Below are 21,361 nucleotides of genomic sequence, written 5' to 3' on the forward strand. Positions count from 1 at the left end.
CACTGCAATGATGAAGGAACTGAGATATATTTCCAAATCAGATGGTGTGTGATTGGAGGGGAGCTTGTAGGTGGTGGTGTTTCCTTGTAACTGTTGCCCTTGTCCTTCTAGGTGATAGAGATTGTGGATCTGGTAGGCTGCGAAGAAGCATTGGTGAGTTGCTGCAGTGTATCTTGTAAATGGTACACACTGCACCCACACTGTGCCAGTGCTGGAGGGAGCAAATATGCTGGATGGGGTGCCAATTGAGCAATCTGCTTTTTCCTGGATAGTGTTGAGATTCTTGAGTGATGTTGGAGCTGCACTCATCCAGGCAAGTGGAGAGTATTCCATCACACTCCTGACTTGTGCTTTTAGGTAGTCAGGAAGTGAGTCATTCACCACAGAATATCCATTTTCTGACCTGCTCTTGTAGGCAGAGTATTTATGCTGCTGGCTAGTTAAGTTTCTGGTCAATGGTGAGTACCCAAAATGTTGACAGTGGAGAATTCAATGATGGTAATGCCATTGAATGTCAAGGTGTAGTGGTTACACTCTTTCTTGCTGAAGATGGTCATTACCTGGCACTTGTATGTCATAAGTGTGATCTGCCCTTATTAGCTCAGATCTAAATGTTGTACAGGTCTTGTTGCATGCGGGCACAGACTGTTTCATTATATGAGGAGTCAAAATGAAAATGATCACTGAAAACAGTAACAAACATCACCACTTCTTTTCTTTTATTCATTCATGGGATCTGGGCTTTGCATTTATTGCCCATCCCTAGTTGCCCTTGAGAAAGTGGTGGTGAGCTGCCTTCTTGAACCACTGCAGTCCATGTGGTGTAGGTACACCCACAGTGCTATTAGTAAGGAAGTTCCAGGATTTTGACCCAGTGACAGTGAAGGAGCAGCGATATATTTCCAAGTCAGGATGGTGAGTGACTTGGAGGGGAACTTCCAGGTAGTGGCGTTCCCATATATCTCCTGCCCTTGTCCCTCTAGATGGTAGTGGTTGTGGGTTTGGAAGGTGCTCTCGAAAGAGCTTTGGTGAATTTCTGCAGTGCATCTTGTAGATGGTACACACTGCTGCTACTGTGCTTCGGTGGTGGAGGGAATGAATGTTTGTGGGTGTAGTGTCAAACAAGTCGGCTGCTTTGTCCTGGACAGTGTAAAGCTTCTTGAGCGTTGTTGGAGTTGCACTCATCCAAGCAAGCGGGGAGTATCCCATCACACTCCTGACTTGTGCCTTATAAATGGTGGACAGGCTTTGGGAAGTCAGGACATGGGTTACTCATCGCACGATTAATAGCCTCTGACCTGCTCTTGTAGCCACAATATTTATATGGCTAGTCCAGTTCAGTTCCTGGTCAATGGTAACCTCCAGGATGTTGATAGTGCGGGACTCAGTGATGGTAATGCCATTGAACATTAAGGGGTGATAGTTGGATTCTTTCTTGTTGGAGATGGTCATTGCCTGTCACTTGTGTGGTGTGAATGTTACTTGCCACTTGTCAGCCCAAGCCTGGACTTTGTCCAGGTCTTGCTGCATTTGGACATGGACTGCTTCAGAATCTGAGGAGTCGTGAATGGTGCTGAACATCGTGCAATCATCCGTGAACATCCCCACTTCTGACCTTATGATGGAAGGAAGGTCATTGATGAAACAGCTGAAGATGGTTAGGCCAAGGACACTACTCTGAGGAACTCCTGCGGTGATGTCCTGGAGCTGAGATGACTGACCTCCAACAACCACAACCATCTTCCTTTGTGCTAGGTATGACTTCAACCAGTGGAGAATTTTCCCCCTGATTCCCATTGACTCCAGTTTTGCTAGGGCTCCTTGATGCCACACACTGTCAAACTAATTCTCTGGCTGTATGATAGAGGGAAAGTCATTGATGAAGCATGGTTGGGCCTAAGTGACATCCCTAATGCACTCCTGCAGTGATGTCCCAGGGCTGAGATGATTGGTCTCTAACCATCTTCCTTTGTGCTAGGCATGACTCCAACCAGTGGAAAGTTTTCCTCTGATTCCCATTGACTTCAATTTTGTAGGGCTCCTTGATGCCACACTCAATCAATCGCTGCCTTGATAGCAAGGGCAGTTACTCTCACCACACCACTGGAATTCAGTTCTTTGTCCATGTTTGGACTAAGGCTGTAATGAGATCAGAGCCGAGTGGTCCTGGCAGAACCCAAATTGAGCGTCAGTGAGTTATTGCTGAGTAAGTGCTGCTTGGTAGCACTGTCAATGACATATGCCATCACTTTGCTGCTAATGGAGACTGGAGAGTAGACTGATGGGTGGTAACTGGGTGGATTGGATTTGTCCTGCTTTTCATGGACAGAACATAATGGGGCAATTTCCATATTGTTGGATAGATGCCAATGTTGTAGCTGCAATGGAACAACTTAGCTAGGGATGTGGCTAGTTCTGGAGCACAAATCTTCAGCATTTCAGCCGGGTATGTTATCGGGACCCATAACCTTTGCTGTATTCAGGGCACTCAGTCGGCTTTTGATATCTTCACCTAATTTGAATCAAATTAGGCGAAGACTGGCAACTGTGATGCTGGAAGATGCTAAGATGTACCAGCCAATGGACACTTCTGGCTGAAGGACGTTGCAAATGCTTCAGCTTTATCCTTTAAACAAATATGCTGATCTCCTTCATCATTGTCGAAAGGGATGTCTGTGGAGCCTTCTCCAGTTAGTTTAATTGTCCATCATCATTCATGACTGGATCTGGCAGGACTGCAGAGCTTTGATCTGATCCGTTGGCTGTAGGGTTGCTTTGCTCTCTTGCATGCTCCACTGTTTAGCACGTATATAGTCCATTTTATAGCTTCACCAGATTGACAACTCATTCTTAGGTATGTCTGGTGCTGCTCCTTGCATGCCCTCCTGCACTCTTCGTTGAACCCTGGTTGATCCCCTGAATTATGGTAATAGTAGAGTGAGGGATATGCTGTTCCATGAGGTTACAGGTAGTGATGGAATACAATCCTGCTGCTGCTGATGGCTTAGAGTGATTCATGGATTCCCAGTGTTGAGCCATAAGATCTGTTCTGATCCCATTTAGCACAGTGGAAGTGTCACTCAACACTATGGCGGGTGTCCTCAGTGTGAAGACAGAACTTTGTCTCCACAAGGACAATCATTTCTATCAATACTATCATAGGCAGATGCATCCGTAATAAGTGGATTGGTGAGGCCGAGGTCAAATAGGATTTCTTCTACATTGTTTCTCAAAACCAACTGGTCTAATCCAGCAGCTATATACCACAGGACTTGGGCAGCTTGACCAGTAGTGGTGCTACTGAACCATACTTTTTGATGGGCATTGAAGTCCCCTATCCAGTGTACATTCTGTGCCCTTGCTACTCTCAGTACTTTGTCCAAATGATGCTCAACCTGGAGGAGTACTGATTCATACTGAGGGAGGGCGGTACGTGGTAATCAGCAAGAGGTTTCTTTGCCCATGTTTGACCTGATGCCATGAGGTTTCGTGAGATCAGGTGTCAATGTTGAAGACTTGCAGGGCCACTCCCTCTGAACGTATACCACTGTACCAACACCTCTGGGTCTGTGCTGCCAGCAGGATAGGACATATTTGTTGTAAGGTTGTATGTTGTCTCATGAGGAGGCCTAGAGGCTTGTATGATTGAACAATAACTGTTTATTATTAACACATCACTATATACATAAATATATTTATATATAGGATACAGTCCTGACTAGGTGCTACCTTCATGCCAACTTACTTCTTCTACTCCCCCCATATGACTCTCTACATCATAAGTGGACAGTACTGTTTTCCCAGGCCTACACTGACCCTTACAGTCCTGAAAACCCTAATATAACAACACTTAGGAGTGGTGATGGAGGATAGGGTATTCTGGGACATTGACTAAAACGTATAATTCTGTGAGTTTGACTACATCAGGTTCGTCCGTGGGACCAATTTTGTCACAAGCCCTTGGACGTCAGTGAGGAAGATTTGCCAGGGTGACTGGATGGGGTGTGCCTTTGTCATGACTGGTTTCTAGGTTATTGCTAGGTGGTCTGTATGGTTTTATTCTTGTTCTTTTTGTGATGGTTTGATACCCATGAGTATCTTGCTCGGCTATTCAAGGGGGCAGTGTCAACAAATTGCAGTGGGTCTGGAGTCACGTATAGGCCGGACAGAGTAAGGACGGCAGATTTCTACCCCTAAAGAGCATCAGTGAACCATTTGGCTTTTTACAGTAATCCACTAATCTCTTGGTAACCGGTACTGATGCTAGTTTTGTTTAAAAAAAAAATCCAAATTTTATATTAATAAGAATTGTTCGTTCAGGCCTCCAAGATTATTAGTCCAATAACATAAATACTATGCTATTGTTCCAGCTGAGTTATGAGTGTTTTGTGTAACTAAAGTGCAGCAGATTTCATGAAGTACACTCCCTGCATGAGTGTGGGATGACAAATATGTGTGCCCTTGAAGAGAATGTTGATTTGTTTTTCAAAACTTGTTTTGATTTTCTTACAGTGCTAGCTTGGCTTAGTGATAGTATTGTTACAGACAGAAGGGAGACAAAGTGAACTTCTTTACCCTCTCCCCAACTGTCCATAAGCAGAGGTGCTTTTTGAATTATTTTTAAAGTAGGCTGTGGTGTGTTTCCCCAAATTTTCAGTTTGTGTGGTCTAATTTTATAAGTACCACACAGCAAACTCCCTTAAAGATTAACTCAGAAAGTTAGATTATTCACATTCAGATACAGGGGTGCAGAGTTGGGGGTGGAGGATGTCAAATGTTCGCGACCACACCCACACCTACACACACACACACACACACACACACACACACACACAGTAAGGAAGATAGAAAAGAGGAAGTTTTCGTAACTATGGATAACAACAGCAAAAGAACCACAGAAATGAATGTTAGTTCATGTGATTTCAGAGTCCAGAAAGTTAAACTCCAGAAGGGGTTTGCTTCATGGCAGAGTTTAGTCCAGATGAGTCCCTGGTTGGAGACATCTGCATGAAAGTCCTTAAAACGAATGATGATGCGGCACGATGGAGTTTCTGTGCTTAGACCACTTGGCAGTTGATGGTCAGAGACTTTTAAAATCAAACAGGCTTTGAGAATTTGAGAGATGGTAACTGGGAGATCTGCTGGAGTTCTTTCCAGTTGGTGTTAAAACAGTAGCCTGAGGGTTTCTCAGTTCTCAAAGGAATATAGAGATTTCAAAATCGTCACTTGAGTCATGTGACCTTCTTTCTCCACAATGACTTCAAAAAGGATGTTTATCCAGTGCGTGGAACTGCATTTGATTTCAAGACTGATAATGTCCCAGCCATTAACTTTTGAAAGAGTTACCCTCCATGTTGAGATTCTTGTGTCGGGAAACCATTGTCTTAGCAGACCCTCTGACTCCACTAGAAGGGTAAGTTTACCAAGATGCAAATCTTGCTCCCCTCAATGGTCCCCTTTTGAAATGGACATGGACAGTCCCAAGTGTGAGATTGGTCCATTAACAACTCCGCAGGAATAAAGAGTTTCGATCTGCGAGTCCCCTGGTTTCCATGATTATAATGTCCTTACAACTGGGTGTGAGATACCATAATGATGAGAGGAGGATTCTTATGTTATTGTAACTTCTGTTGGTAGTTTCCAGAACAAAGGGCCAATCCTGTGGCCATGTGACTTGTAGCAGCCATCTTGTTGGGTTCAGCAGAAAGTCTATTTTTGAAATAGCAAAAAAGGAATAAAGTCTGGTGTACAGTTTTGATTTCCTTCATGTCTTATTGACATAACAGTATTAGACCTCAGTGGCTTCAATCGTATTTTAGTCACATAATTTAAACCTACTCTTAAGTATAGCACTGAGGGAATGCTGCATTATTCGAAGTATTGACTGACTGAACTTTAACCTAGCTTTAAAACATGAGTATTGAAAATTTTTTGTTAATCAGCAAACTGTGTAGCTAAAAAGGGTAATTTGAATTTCCCATCTTTGATTTCTGAGCATTGCATTCTCTATATATTGTATCTTTGTATTATTCTATCTGTAAACAAATCTACAAGCTTTGGCCTTTACGCAGTGGTCAGACAGCAGAGTATTTATTGTTTGTCAAAAGAGACAGGAGAATGTGTTGCCCATCCCACCTAAATTCCAATATCAATGATGCATTTAGGGGCAATTGTGAATCTTGAGGCATGGTACCCCATACACCACATATATGAAGGCACAGGGTATGAGTCACCGGATATTTCTGCTGATAGAAACCACTCCTTTGTCATGGCCATTGGATAAAAGTATTGAAAGACAGTCCAAATCACAAAACAGGAGAGATGGAAACCTGCTTGAAATTTTACACAGGCAGTCAGAATTCTTTGCACCCTGCAACCCTTTCAAAAAGTTCAATATAGGCTGCAGACATGCTCTAGCTCTAGCTACAATTTTTATCTGTAGTTCAATATCTTCTCCTCCAACTCTTCCAGTACTTACTGATCAATGGTTCATGTCCCATTTAGCTGATGATTTTTGACAGAAGAGCACATGAAATACTAAATCTGTCACAAATATTTCAGTTCCATTTTTCCAAATTCAAATTTCTTCAGTTGTTTTTACTTTGCAAACTGCATTCAAATGCAGCAAAAGAAGGAAATAGCAGGAAGTTCTTGTTGTGTCCTGAAAAACATTTCTGCCGCAAAAAAGTGCCATCAGAAACAGCTCGTTCATATCACAAGCTGTTGCGGAATCTTGCACTATGCAAATTGGCTGCTGCTTTTGACTACTGACCTACAATCGAAAAGTAATTAACTGGTTGTAAAGGCTTTAGCCTTGGAAACATTATAAAAAGGTGAAATGGGAATATACAAATGCACATTCTTTCATCTTGATTTGCTTGTATGCAATATACTGGCACTTGCAAGTGTTAGTACAGCTCAGTAGTGGCACCTTGGCCTCTGAGTAAAATCATTTACACACAGGAAGCCATTCGGCCCATTGATTGCTCCACAGAGAGCCAGCATGGATTTAACCAGCCCCAATTCCTGCTCGATGAGTAAGAAGGATGTAAGGCCAAGCTTCAGTCCAGGAATTAGAAGCATAAGAATAGTCATAGGCCATTCCGTTCTTTGGGCCAGTCAATCAAATCATGACTGATTTGTATCCTAACTCTATCTACTCACTTTGGCTCCCTACCCCTTAATGCTCTTGTCTAACAAAAATCTAACAACCTTGATTTTGAAATTTTCGACTGATCAAACCATAATAGCAGAGCTTTCCATAACACTTTGTGGGAAAAATTGCTTTCTGATATCACCCATAAACAGCTTAGCTTTAAATTTAAGCTTGTGCCCTGTATTCTGGACTCTCCCAGCAGAGGAAATTGTTCCTCTCTACCTACGCTATCCTTTAGTTATCTTAAACACCTCAATTAAATGGCATTGAGTACAGAATGGAGGCTGATGATCCAAAGCAGTAACTGGGAGGAGTGCAGCCTTGTTGGTGCTATCTTTCATAGAAATGTTATACCAAGTCCTGTCCAGATGGATTAAAGTGAAAACCATGACACTTTTTATGATGAAGAGCAATAATTTCTCCCAGTTTCCTGGCTAATATTCATTTCTCAACAAACTGCAACCGATTAACTGACCATTCATCTTATTGCTGTTTGCAAGATATTGCTGTGTGCAAATTGGCTGTCATGTTTGCCTACAAAACAGCAACATTTTGAATTTATATGGGAAGATATCCCAAGTGACTTCACAGGAATGTTATCAAATAAAATGTGATGCCCAGCCACATAACAAGATCACTGATTAAAAGCTTGGTCAAAAAGGTAGGCATTAAGGAGCATCTTAAAGGAGAAGGAAAAGATAGAGAGGGGGACATGTTTAGAAAGAAAATTCCAGAGCCTAACTGAAGGAACAGCCACCAATGTTGGAGCAATTAAAGTCAGGGGATGCCCAGGAGAAGGGAATTGGAGGAGCACAAAGCGTTTGAAGGTTTGTTGAACTCAAGGAGGTGACAGAGATATGAAGAGGGGAGGCCATGAAGGGTTTTGCAAACAAGAATGTTTTCACCAGGTAGTGACAATGCTTCAAATGTGAATGATTGGTTGTGAAGGTGTCTTGAAACATCCTAATATAAATGCAATAAAATCAGAAAATGCTGGAAATACTTAGCAAGTCTGGCAGCATCTGTCAGGAGCATTCTGGTGAAGTTTTATTTAAGTATATCCTGCACATTCCCAATCATAATTGCTCCACCATTGGAGGTTGTGCCTTCTAGTCCCCAAACTCTGGAATTCCCCTCCCATGCATCTCTATCTTGCTTTCCTCCTCTAAGACAAAATCATAGTGCTGTTGCAGATGATTCACTCTCTGACCTTTTACAAGCTAAAGATGATACTACCCTCGACAGGGCAATCCATCTTGCTACACTGTCTGAGCTACGTGAACAACACAGGACCATCCTATGGGAAGGGAACGCTTCATGGACCAGAAACTAACCCTCATTCTACCAGATCAAGTCACGAAAACACAGGTCACGGAAAGCAACTCCTGGACTGCCCAGCAGAGTGACTTTGCCAGCGGTGTGGTGCGAAGCATTCTCACAGGAAAGATTAGTGTCCCATGAGTACTTCCAATGCAACAGGCACGGAAACTCTGGTAAACTGTGCAAGTCAAAAACCCACTGCACCGACATCTCAAAGGTCAGTGACATGATCGAGACCGAAGACCCAGAAGACGCACAGCCATTCTTCTTGGGGCACATAAGAGAATGTGGTTCTTCATTTTAGAATGCTGAGATCCTGCTAAATGATCATCTAACAAATTTTAAATTAGATTCAGGTACTCGAATGACAGATTTGTCAGATGATGAACCATGGCTCCAAGGCCTTTGGAATCAAACAGCAGACACTCCACTGTGTGGAGCAGGAGGATTCTGACTCCCGGTCCTTGGCATGGTCCTTGAACCACTGAGGTACGGTGAGAAATAAATCTTTCAGCTGATGTATGTTGTCCACAACCAACCTTTCTCTCTTCTGAGCAGAGATGCCTGCGTAGCCAGGATCTTATCCAGACGGCAGATGTCAAGTCTACCACAGTCGTTAGCTGGCCAGAACAGCATGGTCCTGAGTCCTCAAACACCAAAGAGTATTCAGACTCTGATTCACCTGTGACCTCTCTTCTCTTTTTGTGGAGCAGGTTTGCCCATCATCAGTCTAGGTCCTGGAAAGTCCCCAGTGGTCAGACCAACCCACTGCACACGAGATTACCATAGCACCTCCAGTGGAAGCGGCACCAGAGCCAAAACCACAAGGGATGCTGGAACCTGGTAGCAGCTGCGCACCGTCAACAACAAAAAGCAGAGGTGAGTGTGCTACTCAATCTTCTTCTTGCCACAGAAACACTTTTACACAGGCTCATCGGCTTAAATGGGAAAGAAAGAAGAAAAAACACTGCCAAGTAGACAAAACTTCCCAAGAGGGTTTTGGAGGCAGGTTCAATCGAGATATTCAAAAAGGAATTGGATTGCTATCTGAAAAGTGCAAGGTTACAGGGATAAGTCAGGGAATTGGGACTAGGCAGAATGCTCTTTCAAAGAGCCAGTGCAGACTCGATGGGCTGAATGGCTTCCTTCTGCACTGTAAAGACTCTGATTCTGTGAAGACACTTCTTAAAACCTACCTCTTTCTAATATCTCCTTTTAATGTCATACTTATTTTAAACTTATTTTTGCGATTTGGGCGTCGCTGGCTAGGCCAGCGTTTATTTCCCATCCCTAATTGCCCTTGACAAGGTGGTGAAAAGCCATCTTCTTGAACTGCTGCTGTCCATGTGTTGTCGGAGCACTCACAGCGCTGTTAGGAAGGGAGTTCCAGGATTTTGCTCCTGTGACTTGGGATTTTCATTACGTCAAAAGGGGCTATACACGTTGTTGTTGTGGTGATTATATGGATTTTTTTTCCTCTCCATAACCCCGCTTTTGATTCAGCCCTAATTCAAGCCTAGGGCAGCCACCAGATGATGCAGCATGTCGCAGGGCCACGTGCTCCCCGACACCTCTCACCGTCAGGTGGGCGGGACGCCTTGAGTGACGTCAGGACGCTGCCGGACACGGGCATGCGCGACACCTAGAAGCTTCCAGCAGCCGAGCGTCGAGTCCGTCGGCGGCGTTGAAATGGCCAGTTATATCCATGTCCCGTCTGCGGTGCCAGTTATCCCCAAGGTGCACCTCACGGTCGATCAGCAGGACGTGGAAGCGGGCTCCAGGCGACTAATGAAAGAAGTGAGGCCGCACTGGGACCCGGCCCAGGTTAAATTGAAGGTAAATGTCAGGGGGGAGGGGGCGTGTCTCCGCCGGAGGTCGTTCCAGTGTGTGGAATTTATTATAATGAGGGCGGGGTACCCAGGATGATGGTAACAAGAGGCTTTGTCTCTGCTTTTTTTCCCCCATTTTTTCCTTCTAATGTTCGTTCGGGCCGTAAATATCTGCGTCACCCACATTCTGCAGCTGCTTGCTGGGGGTGGGCTGAGGATGGGGTTGGGGGGTGGGGTGGGGTTGGGGGGTGGGGTGGGGTTGGGGGGTGGGGTCGGGTATGGGGTTGGGGGGTGGGGTGGGGTCGGGTATGGGGTTGGGGGGTGGGGTCGGGTATGGGGTTGGGGGGTGGGGTGGGGTCGGGTATGGGGTTGGGGGGTGGGGTCGGGTATGGGGTTGGGGGGTGGGGTCGGGTATGGGGTTGGGGGGTGGGGTGGGGTCGGGTATGGGGTTGGGGGGTGGGGTGGGGTCGGGTATGGGGTTGGGGGGTGGGGTGGGGTCGGGTATGGGGTTGGGGGGTGGGGTGGGGTCGGGTATGGGGTTGGGGGGTGGGGTGGGGTCGGGTATGGGGTTGGGGGGTGGGGTGGGGTCGGGTATGGGGTTGGGGGGTGGGGTGGGGTCGGGTATGGGGTTGGGGGGTGGGGTGGGGTCGGGTATGGGGTTGGGGGGTGGGGTGGGGTCGGGTATGGGGTTGGGGGGTGGGGTCGGGTATGGGGTTGGGGGGTGGGGTGGGGTCGGGTATGGGGTTGGGGGGTGGGGTGGGGTCGGGTATGGGGTTGGGGGGTGGGGTGGGGTCGGGTATGGGGTTGGGGGGTGGGGTGGGGTCGGGTATGGGGTTGGGGGGTGGGGTGGGGTCGGAGGGTGGGGTGGGGTCGGGTATGGGGTCGGAGGGTGGGGTGGGGTCGGGTATGGGGTCGGAGGGTGGGGTGGGGTCGGGTATGGGGTCGGAGGGTGGGGTGGGGTCGGGTATGGGGTCGGAGGGTGGGGTGGGGTCGGGTATGGGGTCGGAGGGTGGGGTGGGGTCGGGTATGGGGTCGGAGGGTGGGGTGGGGTCGGGTATGGGGTCGGAGGGTGGGGTGGGGTCGGGTATGGGGTCGGAGGGTGGGGTGGGGTCGGGTATGGGGTCGGAGGGTGGGGTGGGGTCGGGTATGGGGTCGGAGGGTGGGGTGGGGTCGGGTATGGGGTCGGAGGGTGGGGTGGGGTCGGGTATGGGGTCGGAGGGTGGGGTGGGGTCGGGTATGGGGTCGGAGGGTGGGGTGGGGTCGGGTATGGGGTCGGAGGGTGGGGTGGGGTCGGGTATGGGGTCGGAGGGTGGGGTGGGGTCGGGTATGGGGTCGGAGGGTGGGGTGGGGTCGGGTATGGGGTCGGAGGGTGGGGTGGGGTCGGGTATGGGGTCGGAGGGTGGGGTGGGGTCGGGTATGGGGTCGGAGGGTGGGGTGGGGTCGGGTATGGGGTCGGAGGGTGGGGTGGGGTCGGGTATGGGGTCGGAGGGTGGGGTGGGGTCGGGTATGGGGTCGGAGGGTGGGGTGGGGTCGGGTATGGGGTCGGAGGGTGGGGTGGGGTCGGGTATGGGGTCGGAGGGTGGGGTGGGGTCGGGTATGGGGTCGGAGGGTGGGGTGGGGTCGGGTATGGGGTCGGAGGGTGGGGTGGGGTCGGGTATGGGGTCGGAGGGTGGGGTGGGGTCGGGTATGGGGTCGGAGGGTGGGGTGGGGTCGGGTATGGGGTCGGAGGGTGGGGTGGGGTCGGGTATGGGGTCGGAGGGTGGGGTGGGGTCGGGTATGGGGTCGGAGGGTGGGGTGGGGTCGGGTATGGGGTCGGAGGGTGGGGTGGGGTCGGGTATGGGGTCGGAGGGTGGGGTGGGGTCGGGTATGGGGTCGGAGGGTGGGGTGGGGTCGGGTATGGGGTCGGAGGGTGGGGTGGGGTCGGGTATGGGGTCGGAGGGTGGGGTGGGGTCGGGTATGGGGTCGGAGGGTGGGGTCGGGTATGGGGTCGGGGGGTGGGGTCGGGTATGGGGTCGGGGGGTGGGGTCGGGTATGGGGTCGGGGGGTGGGGTCGGGTATGGGGTCGGGGGGTGGGGTCGGGTATGGGGTTGGGGGGTGGGGTGGGCTAGGATTAGGGTCGGGTATGGGGTTGGGCTAGGATTAGGGTTAAACTGGGATAGGCGTGGGGTCTGAATGTGTGGTTTGTTTTGGACCAGTTTGGGTGTGGGGCTAGGGACTTGGTAGTGAAATAAGGTAACAAGGGCTGGGGAAAGAGGGTGGTGAAGAGTGTTGCATAAACAAAAAATGCTGGAAAAACTCAGCAGGTCTGACAGCATCTGTGGAGAGAGAGAGAGACAAATAACGTTTTGAGTCTGTATGACCCTTCTTCAGATCTTCAAGTGAAGAGTGTTGGTTGGGCGCATGGGTGAAAAGTGGACTAAACTGTGTGGAAATGGGACTATCGTGCCTTGCCTCTTTCCTCTCGTGCCCTCTGAAATTCCTGTGTAATTCACTTGCACTCCCAAGTTTGAATCTCGGTGATCTGGTATCTGAAATATGAACAATTCTGATGAAAGGTCATTGACCTAAAATGTTAAAACTTTTTCTTTCCCCACAGCTGCTGTCTGGTCAGCAGAAGTATTTCCAGCCTTTTCCATTTTATTTCAGATTTCCAACATCTGCAATATTTTGCTTTTGAATCAGGTATCTTATCCTGCCATGGTATTGAACAGCCCTTAATGAAGTCTCAGATGGTGCCCTCTAAGATTGCGACATGAGTGCATTTTTTTCCTCATCCACCCTGCAGCTATTTTTGATCAACCGTAACATCTTCTGTATTGTCTCTTGTCCATGTCCAGCTCTGCTTTCCGCTGCCTTTGCTAGCATTCTTAGGTGTCCATTGTAGCTATGGAGTTTCAAGCAAAGGTTTCTCTTCCTGTCTCTAAACCGTTACTGTCGGAGACCCCCAACAATTTAGGCTTGGCATCCTACTAGTCCTCATCTTTGTGCTGACGTTTGGCAATGTCATCTGTAGACAGTCAGCTCCCTGTTTACCTTGACGAAGTCCAGCTCCATCTTCCCACCACCTTTCCTGACCTCTCCACTGCCTGTGTATCAGCATGTTTATTAAATAGACTGCAATCTTCTTCAGTTAATTTTCTGTACCATTGACATTGATTTGCACCCTTGCTTCCTCCTCCTATGGCTTGGTGTCCGGTTTTCAATTATACCTCAGTGGAATGACTTGGGATATTCTGATGTTCAAGACAGTAGCTAGGTTGGTGTTAATTAGAGCTTTAATGCACTCTGAGGCTGAATTATTCCATGTCCTGTTCAGGCTGAGCCAGGAGTTTTCTAGGTGTTTCTGATACCCACTTCCCTGTGAACTGCAGCAACAGGCCCATGGGCTAATGTATAACAATTGCATTCTGTTGAAATGAACCAGAGATTCATCTGCAGTCAGCTGTGTTCTAATTTGTCAGACTGCTTGTCCAACATCCAGCGCTGGATGAGCAGAAATTTCCCCCAGCTAAATGTCGGAAAGACTGAAGCGACTATCTTTGGTTCCCATTGCAAATTTTGTTCCCTAGCAATTGACTCCATCCCCCCTCCCTGGTGAGTCTGAGGCTAAACCAGACTCTTTGCAACCTTAAAAGTCACATTTCACCCAAAGATGAGTTTCTGACCACATATCTGTACCATCACTAAGACTGCCTATTTGCAGCTCTTTAACATCACCCATCTTAGTTTATTTGATGAAACCATCACTCATCCCTTTGTTACCTCCAGACTTGACTAATCCATTAGATGCCTTGCCGGTCTCCCATGTTCTGCCTTCTACTGCCAATATTCTAACTTTTTAAAATTTATTCTTTCACGGGTTGTGAGCATTGCTGACGAGGTCAACATTTGTTGCCCATCTGTAATTGCCCTAGAACTGAGTGGCTTGCTAGATCATTTCAGAGGGCAGTTAAGAATCAACCACAATGCACCAAGTTTTGGTCACATCAACTCCATTCTTGCTAACCTGCATTGGCTCTCGGTTAAGCACTGCTTCAATTTAAAAAAGGCGCATCCTTGTTTCAAAATCCTCCATGGCCTTGCTGCTCCTTATCTCTAACATCTCAACCCCTACAGCCCTCTGCGATAGCTGTGTTCTAGCCTTGAGCATTCTGATTTTAATCATGACACCGTAGTGGCTGAACTTTCAGCTGCTCTGGAATTTTCTCCCTAAACTGCTGCTACTCTCCCCCTCTTTCCTCCTTTTAAGATGCCCCTTAAGCTTTTTGACCAAGTTTTTGGTCATTTGATATATCTTTAAGTGGCCCTATATAGTCAAACTTTGTTTAACCCTTTGTGAAGTGCATTGGAATTGTTTTTTTACCGCTTTTAAGGTGCTGTGCACTAGTTGTTATAGTTGATGGGGAGGAACCAACAGGACTAAGAAAAATCATTGTATAGTATCTCAGTTGCAGATTTAAAAGTTGTGCTCTCAGTCCTGATCCAGCAGAGGATATCCATCATGGATTCTTAACATCTGGACAGATTTTCTAAATATGTGGAGCTCAGTTGACAAATCCATCTGAAAGGATCTAACTGGGTTCTGATGCCCTGTTACAAATCCACTAGGATAGGAACATAGGAGCAGGAAGGAGGCCTTTCAGCCCATCGGGTCTGCTCCGCCATTTAATATGATCATGGCTCATCATCCACTTCAATGTCTTTTTCCCACACTTTCCCCATATCATTTTATGTCATTGGTATTTAGAAACCTGTTAATCTTTTATGGGACAGCTATGTAGTAACAAAATATGAGTCATTATTTTACTACATTTAGATTTTTACTACGAACTATCCAGTAATTTGTATTGACAGGAATGGATAGTAGTTGCTAAAACAGGTTAGACTTTGGAACAGTCAGCTGTAGTAGGAGTCAAGTAATTTAATTCCCATTTCCTATTCTTAATATCCATTCTCATGCCATTTCGTTGAAAGTACTGAATGTCATCAGTTGTAAACCAAATGTGCAATTTATGCTTTAGGATTTCTTGGCATGGATAAATACCTGGTTTCCATCAAAGGATTTCAGATTTAAACTTTAGAAATCTGTTTTGTATGCTCACAGGTTGGAAATAAACTGAAGTATTTAGCATTCATCAACCATCCAATATGAACAACAGTAGTTATTGGAGGAATTTCTGAAGATCTGATAGCAGAATGCTGCATGCTTGATTGTATTTGTCTCCACTTTTAACAGTGGTACTACTATAATATGATCAGAATGGAGAATATTAGCAGAACAATAGCTTACATTATGCAATCAGTTATTTACCCAGTTGACACCATTAAGGTTTTGCCTTGTCGTAAATCTTTATTTTGATTCAACAGGTGTTCACAAATGGTATCACAAACAAGCTTGTTGCTTGTTACGTTGGTGATTCCTTAGATGATGTTGTCTTGGTGAGGGTATATGGTAATAAAACAGAGTTGTTTGTTGATCGTGAAAATGAGCTGAAGAGCTTTCATGTACTGCATGCTCATGGCTGTGCACCACGACTATATTGCACCTTTCAGAATGGGCTCTGCTATAAATTTATGGAAGGCAGTGCATTGGATCCGGAGCATGTCAGGAACCCAACCATTTTCAGGTATTTGCTTTTCTTTTTAAGCTTTTATAAATACTATTCCACTGCATTTATGGTTTAACTTGAACAGACAGTTGGGTCACTAACTTTAAACATTTCAGTTTTATGGCAGTTAAAGTAAGTAAGATGCCTCTTTGTGAGCATATTGTACTGTTTTCTTGTCCAGTAGCAGACAATTTTTCTGCTTTTGTCATTGTTGTGAGCTGCAAATAACCACTTGTCATTTAGGTTCCCAGCCATTACTTTGTAGAGTATTTGAAGAGCTGAGCACCAGTTATGTCTTGGTCTGGAAGTGAGTAATTATTTAAACCGTGCAAATTTAATCAAATTTGCTCCAATTTACACTTCATGAATTATAATAATAATTTAAACAAATGCAAATGTATTGTATCCTTTAAATGGCAAGGAAAGTCCAGGGCCAGTGCTACTTATTCATGCATACCTGCTTCCTTTTTGATTGAAGAAGATAATGATTTGACTGGATACTTTACAACAAAAAAAGCCAGAGACCTTGATTTGCAGATTGATTCAGTCATACAATCAGGAAGAAAACTAACAAATGCTGAGAGGATGCATTGAAGTTTTAGCTGTGAAGAGCCACTTTTTTCCCTGTAGCTCGTGTAGAAGGAAATCTATACCTCAAGAACATTTCTGCTTGCACTAGGGTTCATTAAGTGTAAAAATTCAGTTTTTAAACTGCCATTATATATTGTCACTATGAATGGGTTACTCTGCCTTTTTCAATTGTTAAAATGTTTCTGTGAACACTTTAAAAATGAAGACAAACTACCTTGACTATTGACTAAATATTCTGCAAATTTTCTTTGCAATTGGTGTTATAAACCTTATAAAAGTCATCCAGTCACTCAATTCTTTAGAGAAGTCTTTGGCTACGAAATCTGTATCCGAAGCAGAAATGTCCAAATATGTTTCAGTATTCTGGTTCATTTAATGGCATGGAAAATTACCTCTTCAAATGGTATCAGTTCATTCTGGTCCTTGAAGTTCTTTTCTATGTCTTTGTCAAGTTAAACTAGAAGAGACTGAGAAGGGCTTTTTATATTGTTGGAAATAGCACTGACTTTTAAGTGATTTCTAAAGATAATAAATGGCAATGTTAACAGTAGTAAGTGAATGCATTTTAGGTTGCAGAATAGTGCAGTGTTATTTATTGCCTTTAATTTAAATCCATTTAAAATGCCACTGTCTTCTGTGTCGCTGTTTTCTGTGTCTCAGGCTTATAAGCAGGCAGCTGGCAAAGATTCATTCGATTCATGCTCATAATGGTTGGGTTCCCAGGCCAAATCTATGGTTGAAGCTGGAAAAATATTTCACTCTTATTCCCACAGAGTTTGCAGACGAATGCTTGCATGCAAGGTACAATTTATTCATTCAAGTTCCGCATTGTAATCCGTATTACACCATGCAAGTAACATCAAATTTGTAATTAGCAGAAAAAGACAAGACACCTATGGAAGCTGTGAGCAAAATGTAACTATATATGTGGTGAAAGATATAGTGTGCATCAGCACCATCTCTGTGACCTCCTCTGGACACAACCCGCTGATGTCTCTGCTTCTCCAAATGTGTGTCCCTGATTTCCATCATGCTATCATTCAACTACCTAGGCCCTGAGTTCTGGAATTCCCTCCACAAACCTCACAGTACCTCCTCTCTCTCCTCCTCAAAAGCTTTTGGTCACTTGTTCTAAACTCTTCATGTGCCTTAATGTCAAATTTTGGCTGATAATGCTCTTGTGAAGTGCCTTGCAACATTTTACTACATTAAAGTTGCTGTATAAATACAAGTTGTTACACACTCTGGGCCTCTACAATAGGTGAAAAGCATAAAACTAGCAGATCATATTACAGACTGGAACTATTAGTTAAAATTTATTGACAGAAAAGACAAAATTACAAAGATACAAAAAACCTAACTTATTCTGATACTTCACTGTTGCGACCAGTACAAAAATATTTGGAACACAGAGTCCTTTGTTAAACTTTTTAATGCAAGTATACACCTGTGATCAGATTATATCTGATTACCAGATCAAACAATTTAGTTTCCATTCTTGCAGACAGAAATTCTCTCTCCTCATGAAGAAATATTCCATTTTATTATTTTTTTTCCTTTCTTCTTTCGTGTGTCTGGCCAGACTAGCATTTGTTGCCCATCACTAATTGCCCTTGAACTGAGTAGCTTGCCAGGACGTTTGAGTGCAGTTGAGAGTCAACCACGTTACTGTGGATCTGGAGTCACATGTTGGTCAGACTGGGTAATGACAGCAGATTTCCTTCCCTAAAGGACATTAATGAACCAGATGTATTTTTACGACAATTGTTGAAGGTTTCATGGTCTCATTACTGCGACTAGCTTTCCATTCCAGATTTTATTACTTGAATTTATGTCCCACCAGCTGCAGTCATGGAATTTGAATTGATGTCCCCAGAATATTAGCTTGGGCCTCTGAATTACTGGTCCAGCAGCATTACAGCTGTGCCACCATTTTCCCCGAGTTAACACAAGTTGGTTCAAACTTATTCACGTTTCTTAGAATTGTGTTGAGAGTGAAACCACAGTCTTTCATACATTAGCACTTGTGTTGTAGAACACTTGTGTCATAGAAGATTATACAGTAATTGCATTTTGCAACGTTGAAAGTGTTTGTGATATGGTGAAAATCTGCTATAGTCTATTAAAATTCTACATCCCATCCTATGTCTGTTCTGATTGAAACTAGAAGCTCTTGTGCCTTGTGTTAGGAGAATGATAGTGTCCTCTGAGGAAAATATTTGACCATTTAAGATAACACATCATTTGATAAAGTTGTACAAAAAAGGCTATTTAATCTCAGAGCTGTGGACATTCAGGATGACAGCTGAAATTTGTAGTCAAGTGCAAGGTACAGTGCACACAAAACAAAAATAGACAACATAAGTAGTGGGTAGAGCTGCTGCTAGTTTATGCTAGTTTCACAATTAAGGTGAAATTGGATGGCTGAATTGGTGCAAATGATCAGGAATTTTAAGTGTTGGGCCAGTGCTTCGTCTACCAATCTCATGTGTCACCTGGCTATTCCTTAGGCGGGTTTCCCCTCCCCAGTGATGACCTTGCCGCTTTGTGCTTTTAATGTTTTTAAAAAGTCATCACAAGGTGCCTCCTTTCACATATGTACAGCAGCAGCTCACACCTCTGACCTGGGGTTTCAGGGGCTCCAATTGTGATTATGTAAAATAATTTTAGCAGAAACTTGAACTGTAACATAACCAGTATAATTTGAAGCAACTTTCCACCCAACTGCACCCGAAATAAAATCTTCAGTCGTCAGGTACTGGTAGCAAAATAACTGAGGGAAGAAGCTGGAATAAACCTATGGTCTTGGACTTCAGCAACAACTTATATAGTGCCTTTAGCGCAATAAAATGTCCCCAAGGCACTTCACAGAAGCATTATAAAACAAAATATGATGCCAAGCTACATGAGATATTAGAGCAGATGACCAAAACGCTTTAAGGAGTGCCTTAAGGAAGGACAGTGAGGTGGAGAGGCACAGAGACTGAGTATATTCCAGAGTTTAAGACCTACGCAACGGAAGGCATAGCCACCATGGCAGAGCAATTAAAATTGGGGATGCAGATATCTTGCAGAGCTGGAAGAGGTTAGAGTGATGGGAGGGGAATGGGGCCAGGCTGTTGGAGGCTTTGGAAGATCAGATTGAGAATTTTAAAATCGTGGTGTCGCTTAACTGGATATGTCTGTCAGCATGGTGGGGGTGGTGTGTGAGTGATTGGATTTGGTGCAAGTTAGGGCATTAGAGTTTTCAATGACCTCCACTTACATAGGGAAAATGTGGGAGGTTGACCTGGAGTATATTAAAATAGTCAAGTGAGGAGGTGACAAATGCCTGAATGAGGGTTTCAGCAGCAGAATAGGTGAAGTGGGGAGGAATCTGTTATGGAGTGAAGATAGGCAGTCTCATTACCAATGCAGATATGTGTTGAAAGCTCATCTCGGGGGTCAAATACGACACCAGGTTGCAAATAGTTGGATTCAGCCTCAGACAGGATGCGGGATAAAGTCAGTGGTATGAAAACAGTGGAGTTTGTGGTGGGGACCAAAGACAATGGCTTTAGTCTTTCCATTTTCAGTTGGAGGAAATTTCAGCTCATCCAATATTGGGTGGCAGATGAGCAGTGTGACAATTTTAAAAAAACAGTTGAGGGATTGAGAAAAATGGTAGTTAGGTAAAGTTGGGTGTTGTCACCATATGTGGAGACTGATGTATTTTTGATGTCACTGAGGGGTGACGCATGGATGAGAAATAGGAGGGGCCAAGGAAAGCATCATCGGTAGCTGTGGAAATGGAAAGAGAAGCCATTGATAATTCTATGGCCACCATTAGATAAGAATGGAACCAGACAAGTGCAGTACCACCTAGCTGGACAACAATGGAAAGCTGTTGGGGGAGGAGGTTATCAACTGTGTCAAAAGCTGCGGATTGGTTGAGAAGGGCAAAGAGGATAGTTTGCCTCATCAATAGGATGGCATTTGTGACTTGTACTGGAGCAGAAACCTGGTTCGAAGGATTGAAAGATGGGCATGAATTTAGGAGGAACTTTGACACTAAACGTGTCCAATGCAGAACACCAACAGAATGTTCAAGTACAAAGCCCAAACAGCAGAATTTGAGTCAGGAAGTTGTGATCAGACTGTATGATCTGGTTAGACTGTACCTTGAATGATTCATCATCGTCTGGTGATCAAGACACAAGGGAGATGTGCAAGTGCTACAGGCAGCGTAAATAAGATGTAACAAAATTTTTGGTGAATTTCAGCCAGAATAGGAGGCATATGAAGGCCAGTCTGCTAGAGCTATATAAAATATAGTTAAGGAAAAGGTAGATGCAGAATATGACCTAAAATGGTGAAAATAGGATAAGGGTACATTGGCCTAAATTTACCTTTCACTAATTTCAATCGATGTTAGGAATTTGAGTGTTTAACAGGTGGGACAGGGATTGTGAAACGTGTGGTGGTGGATTTGAGACCTGTTATATACCTTGGCTGATTTTCCTATCCATTAACTTTAATGGGCATATAACAGGTGATCCACTACGACTCACTTTATGCTCCTATTCAAGTTTTAACTTCTGTCCTGGAATGGATTTCCAGATAATGGTGGAGGTAAAAATCCTGCAGACATTTTACGTTGCTGCAATGCGGAGACTACAGGATCTATCTGGGTGGCTAGATATAGCTCGGTTTTCCTGATTACTATCTTTGCAATCTTGCACAAGCTTGATAGATTTTTCAGAACTCTGAATTTTCTCAATTTCAGAGGTAATCTTTTGCACATCTAATAGAAAAATCAAGTGAAATGTAATGGTTTATATGTTTGAAAGCATGTGACATTGCTAAAGCAAATAGTT

The 21,361-nt window shown here is 44.9% G+C and overlaps 1 protein-coding gene across 3 annotated transcripts in view; it reads left to right on the plus strand.

Moving 5' to 3' along the window:
• Nucleotides 1–10,091: 10,091 nt before the first annotated feature.
• etnk1 (ethanolamine kinase 1) overlaps nt 10,092–21,361 on the plus strand; it is a 43,404-nt gene continuing 32,134 nt past the window's right edge. The window contains exons 1-3 of one of the 3 annotated variants that reach the window (XR_013578154.1): nt 10,092–10,312; nt 15,673–15,932; nt 17,166–17,306. Coding sequence is in view for 2 of the 3 variants with exons in the window: in XM_078553625.1 (XP_078409751.1) it covers nt 10,166–10,312; nt 15,673–15,932; nt 17,166–17,306 (548 nt within the window). In the remaining variant the exon portion in view is untranslated. The remainder of the gene's footprint in view (nt 10,313–15,672; nt 15,933–17,165; nt 17,307–21,361) is intronic. The other 2 variants (XM_078553625.1, XM_078553626.1) reach the window with 2 other exon arrangements.

The sequence above is a fragment of the Cetorhinus maximus genome, chromosome 12 (assembly GCF_964194155.1).
Source record: "Cetorhinus maximus chromosome 12, sCetMax3.hap1.1, whole genome shotgun sequence".
NCBI classification, from domain to species: Eukaryota; Metazoa; Chordata; class Chondrichthyes; order Lamniformes; family Cetorhinidae; genus Cetorhinus; species Cetorhinus maximus.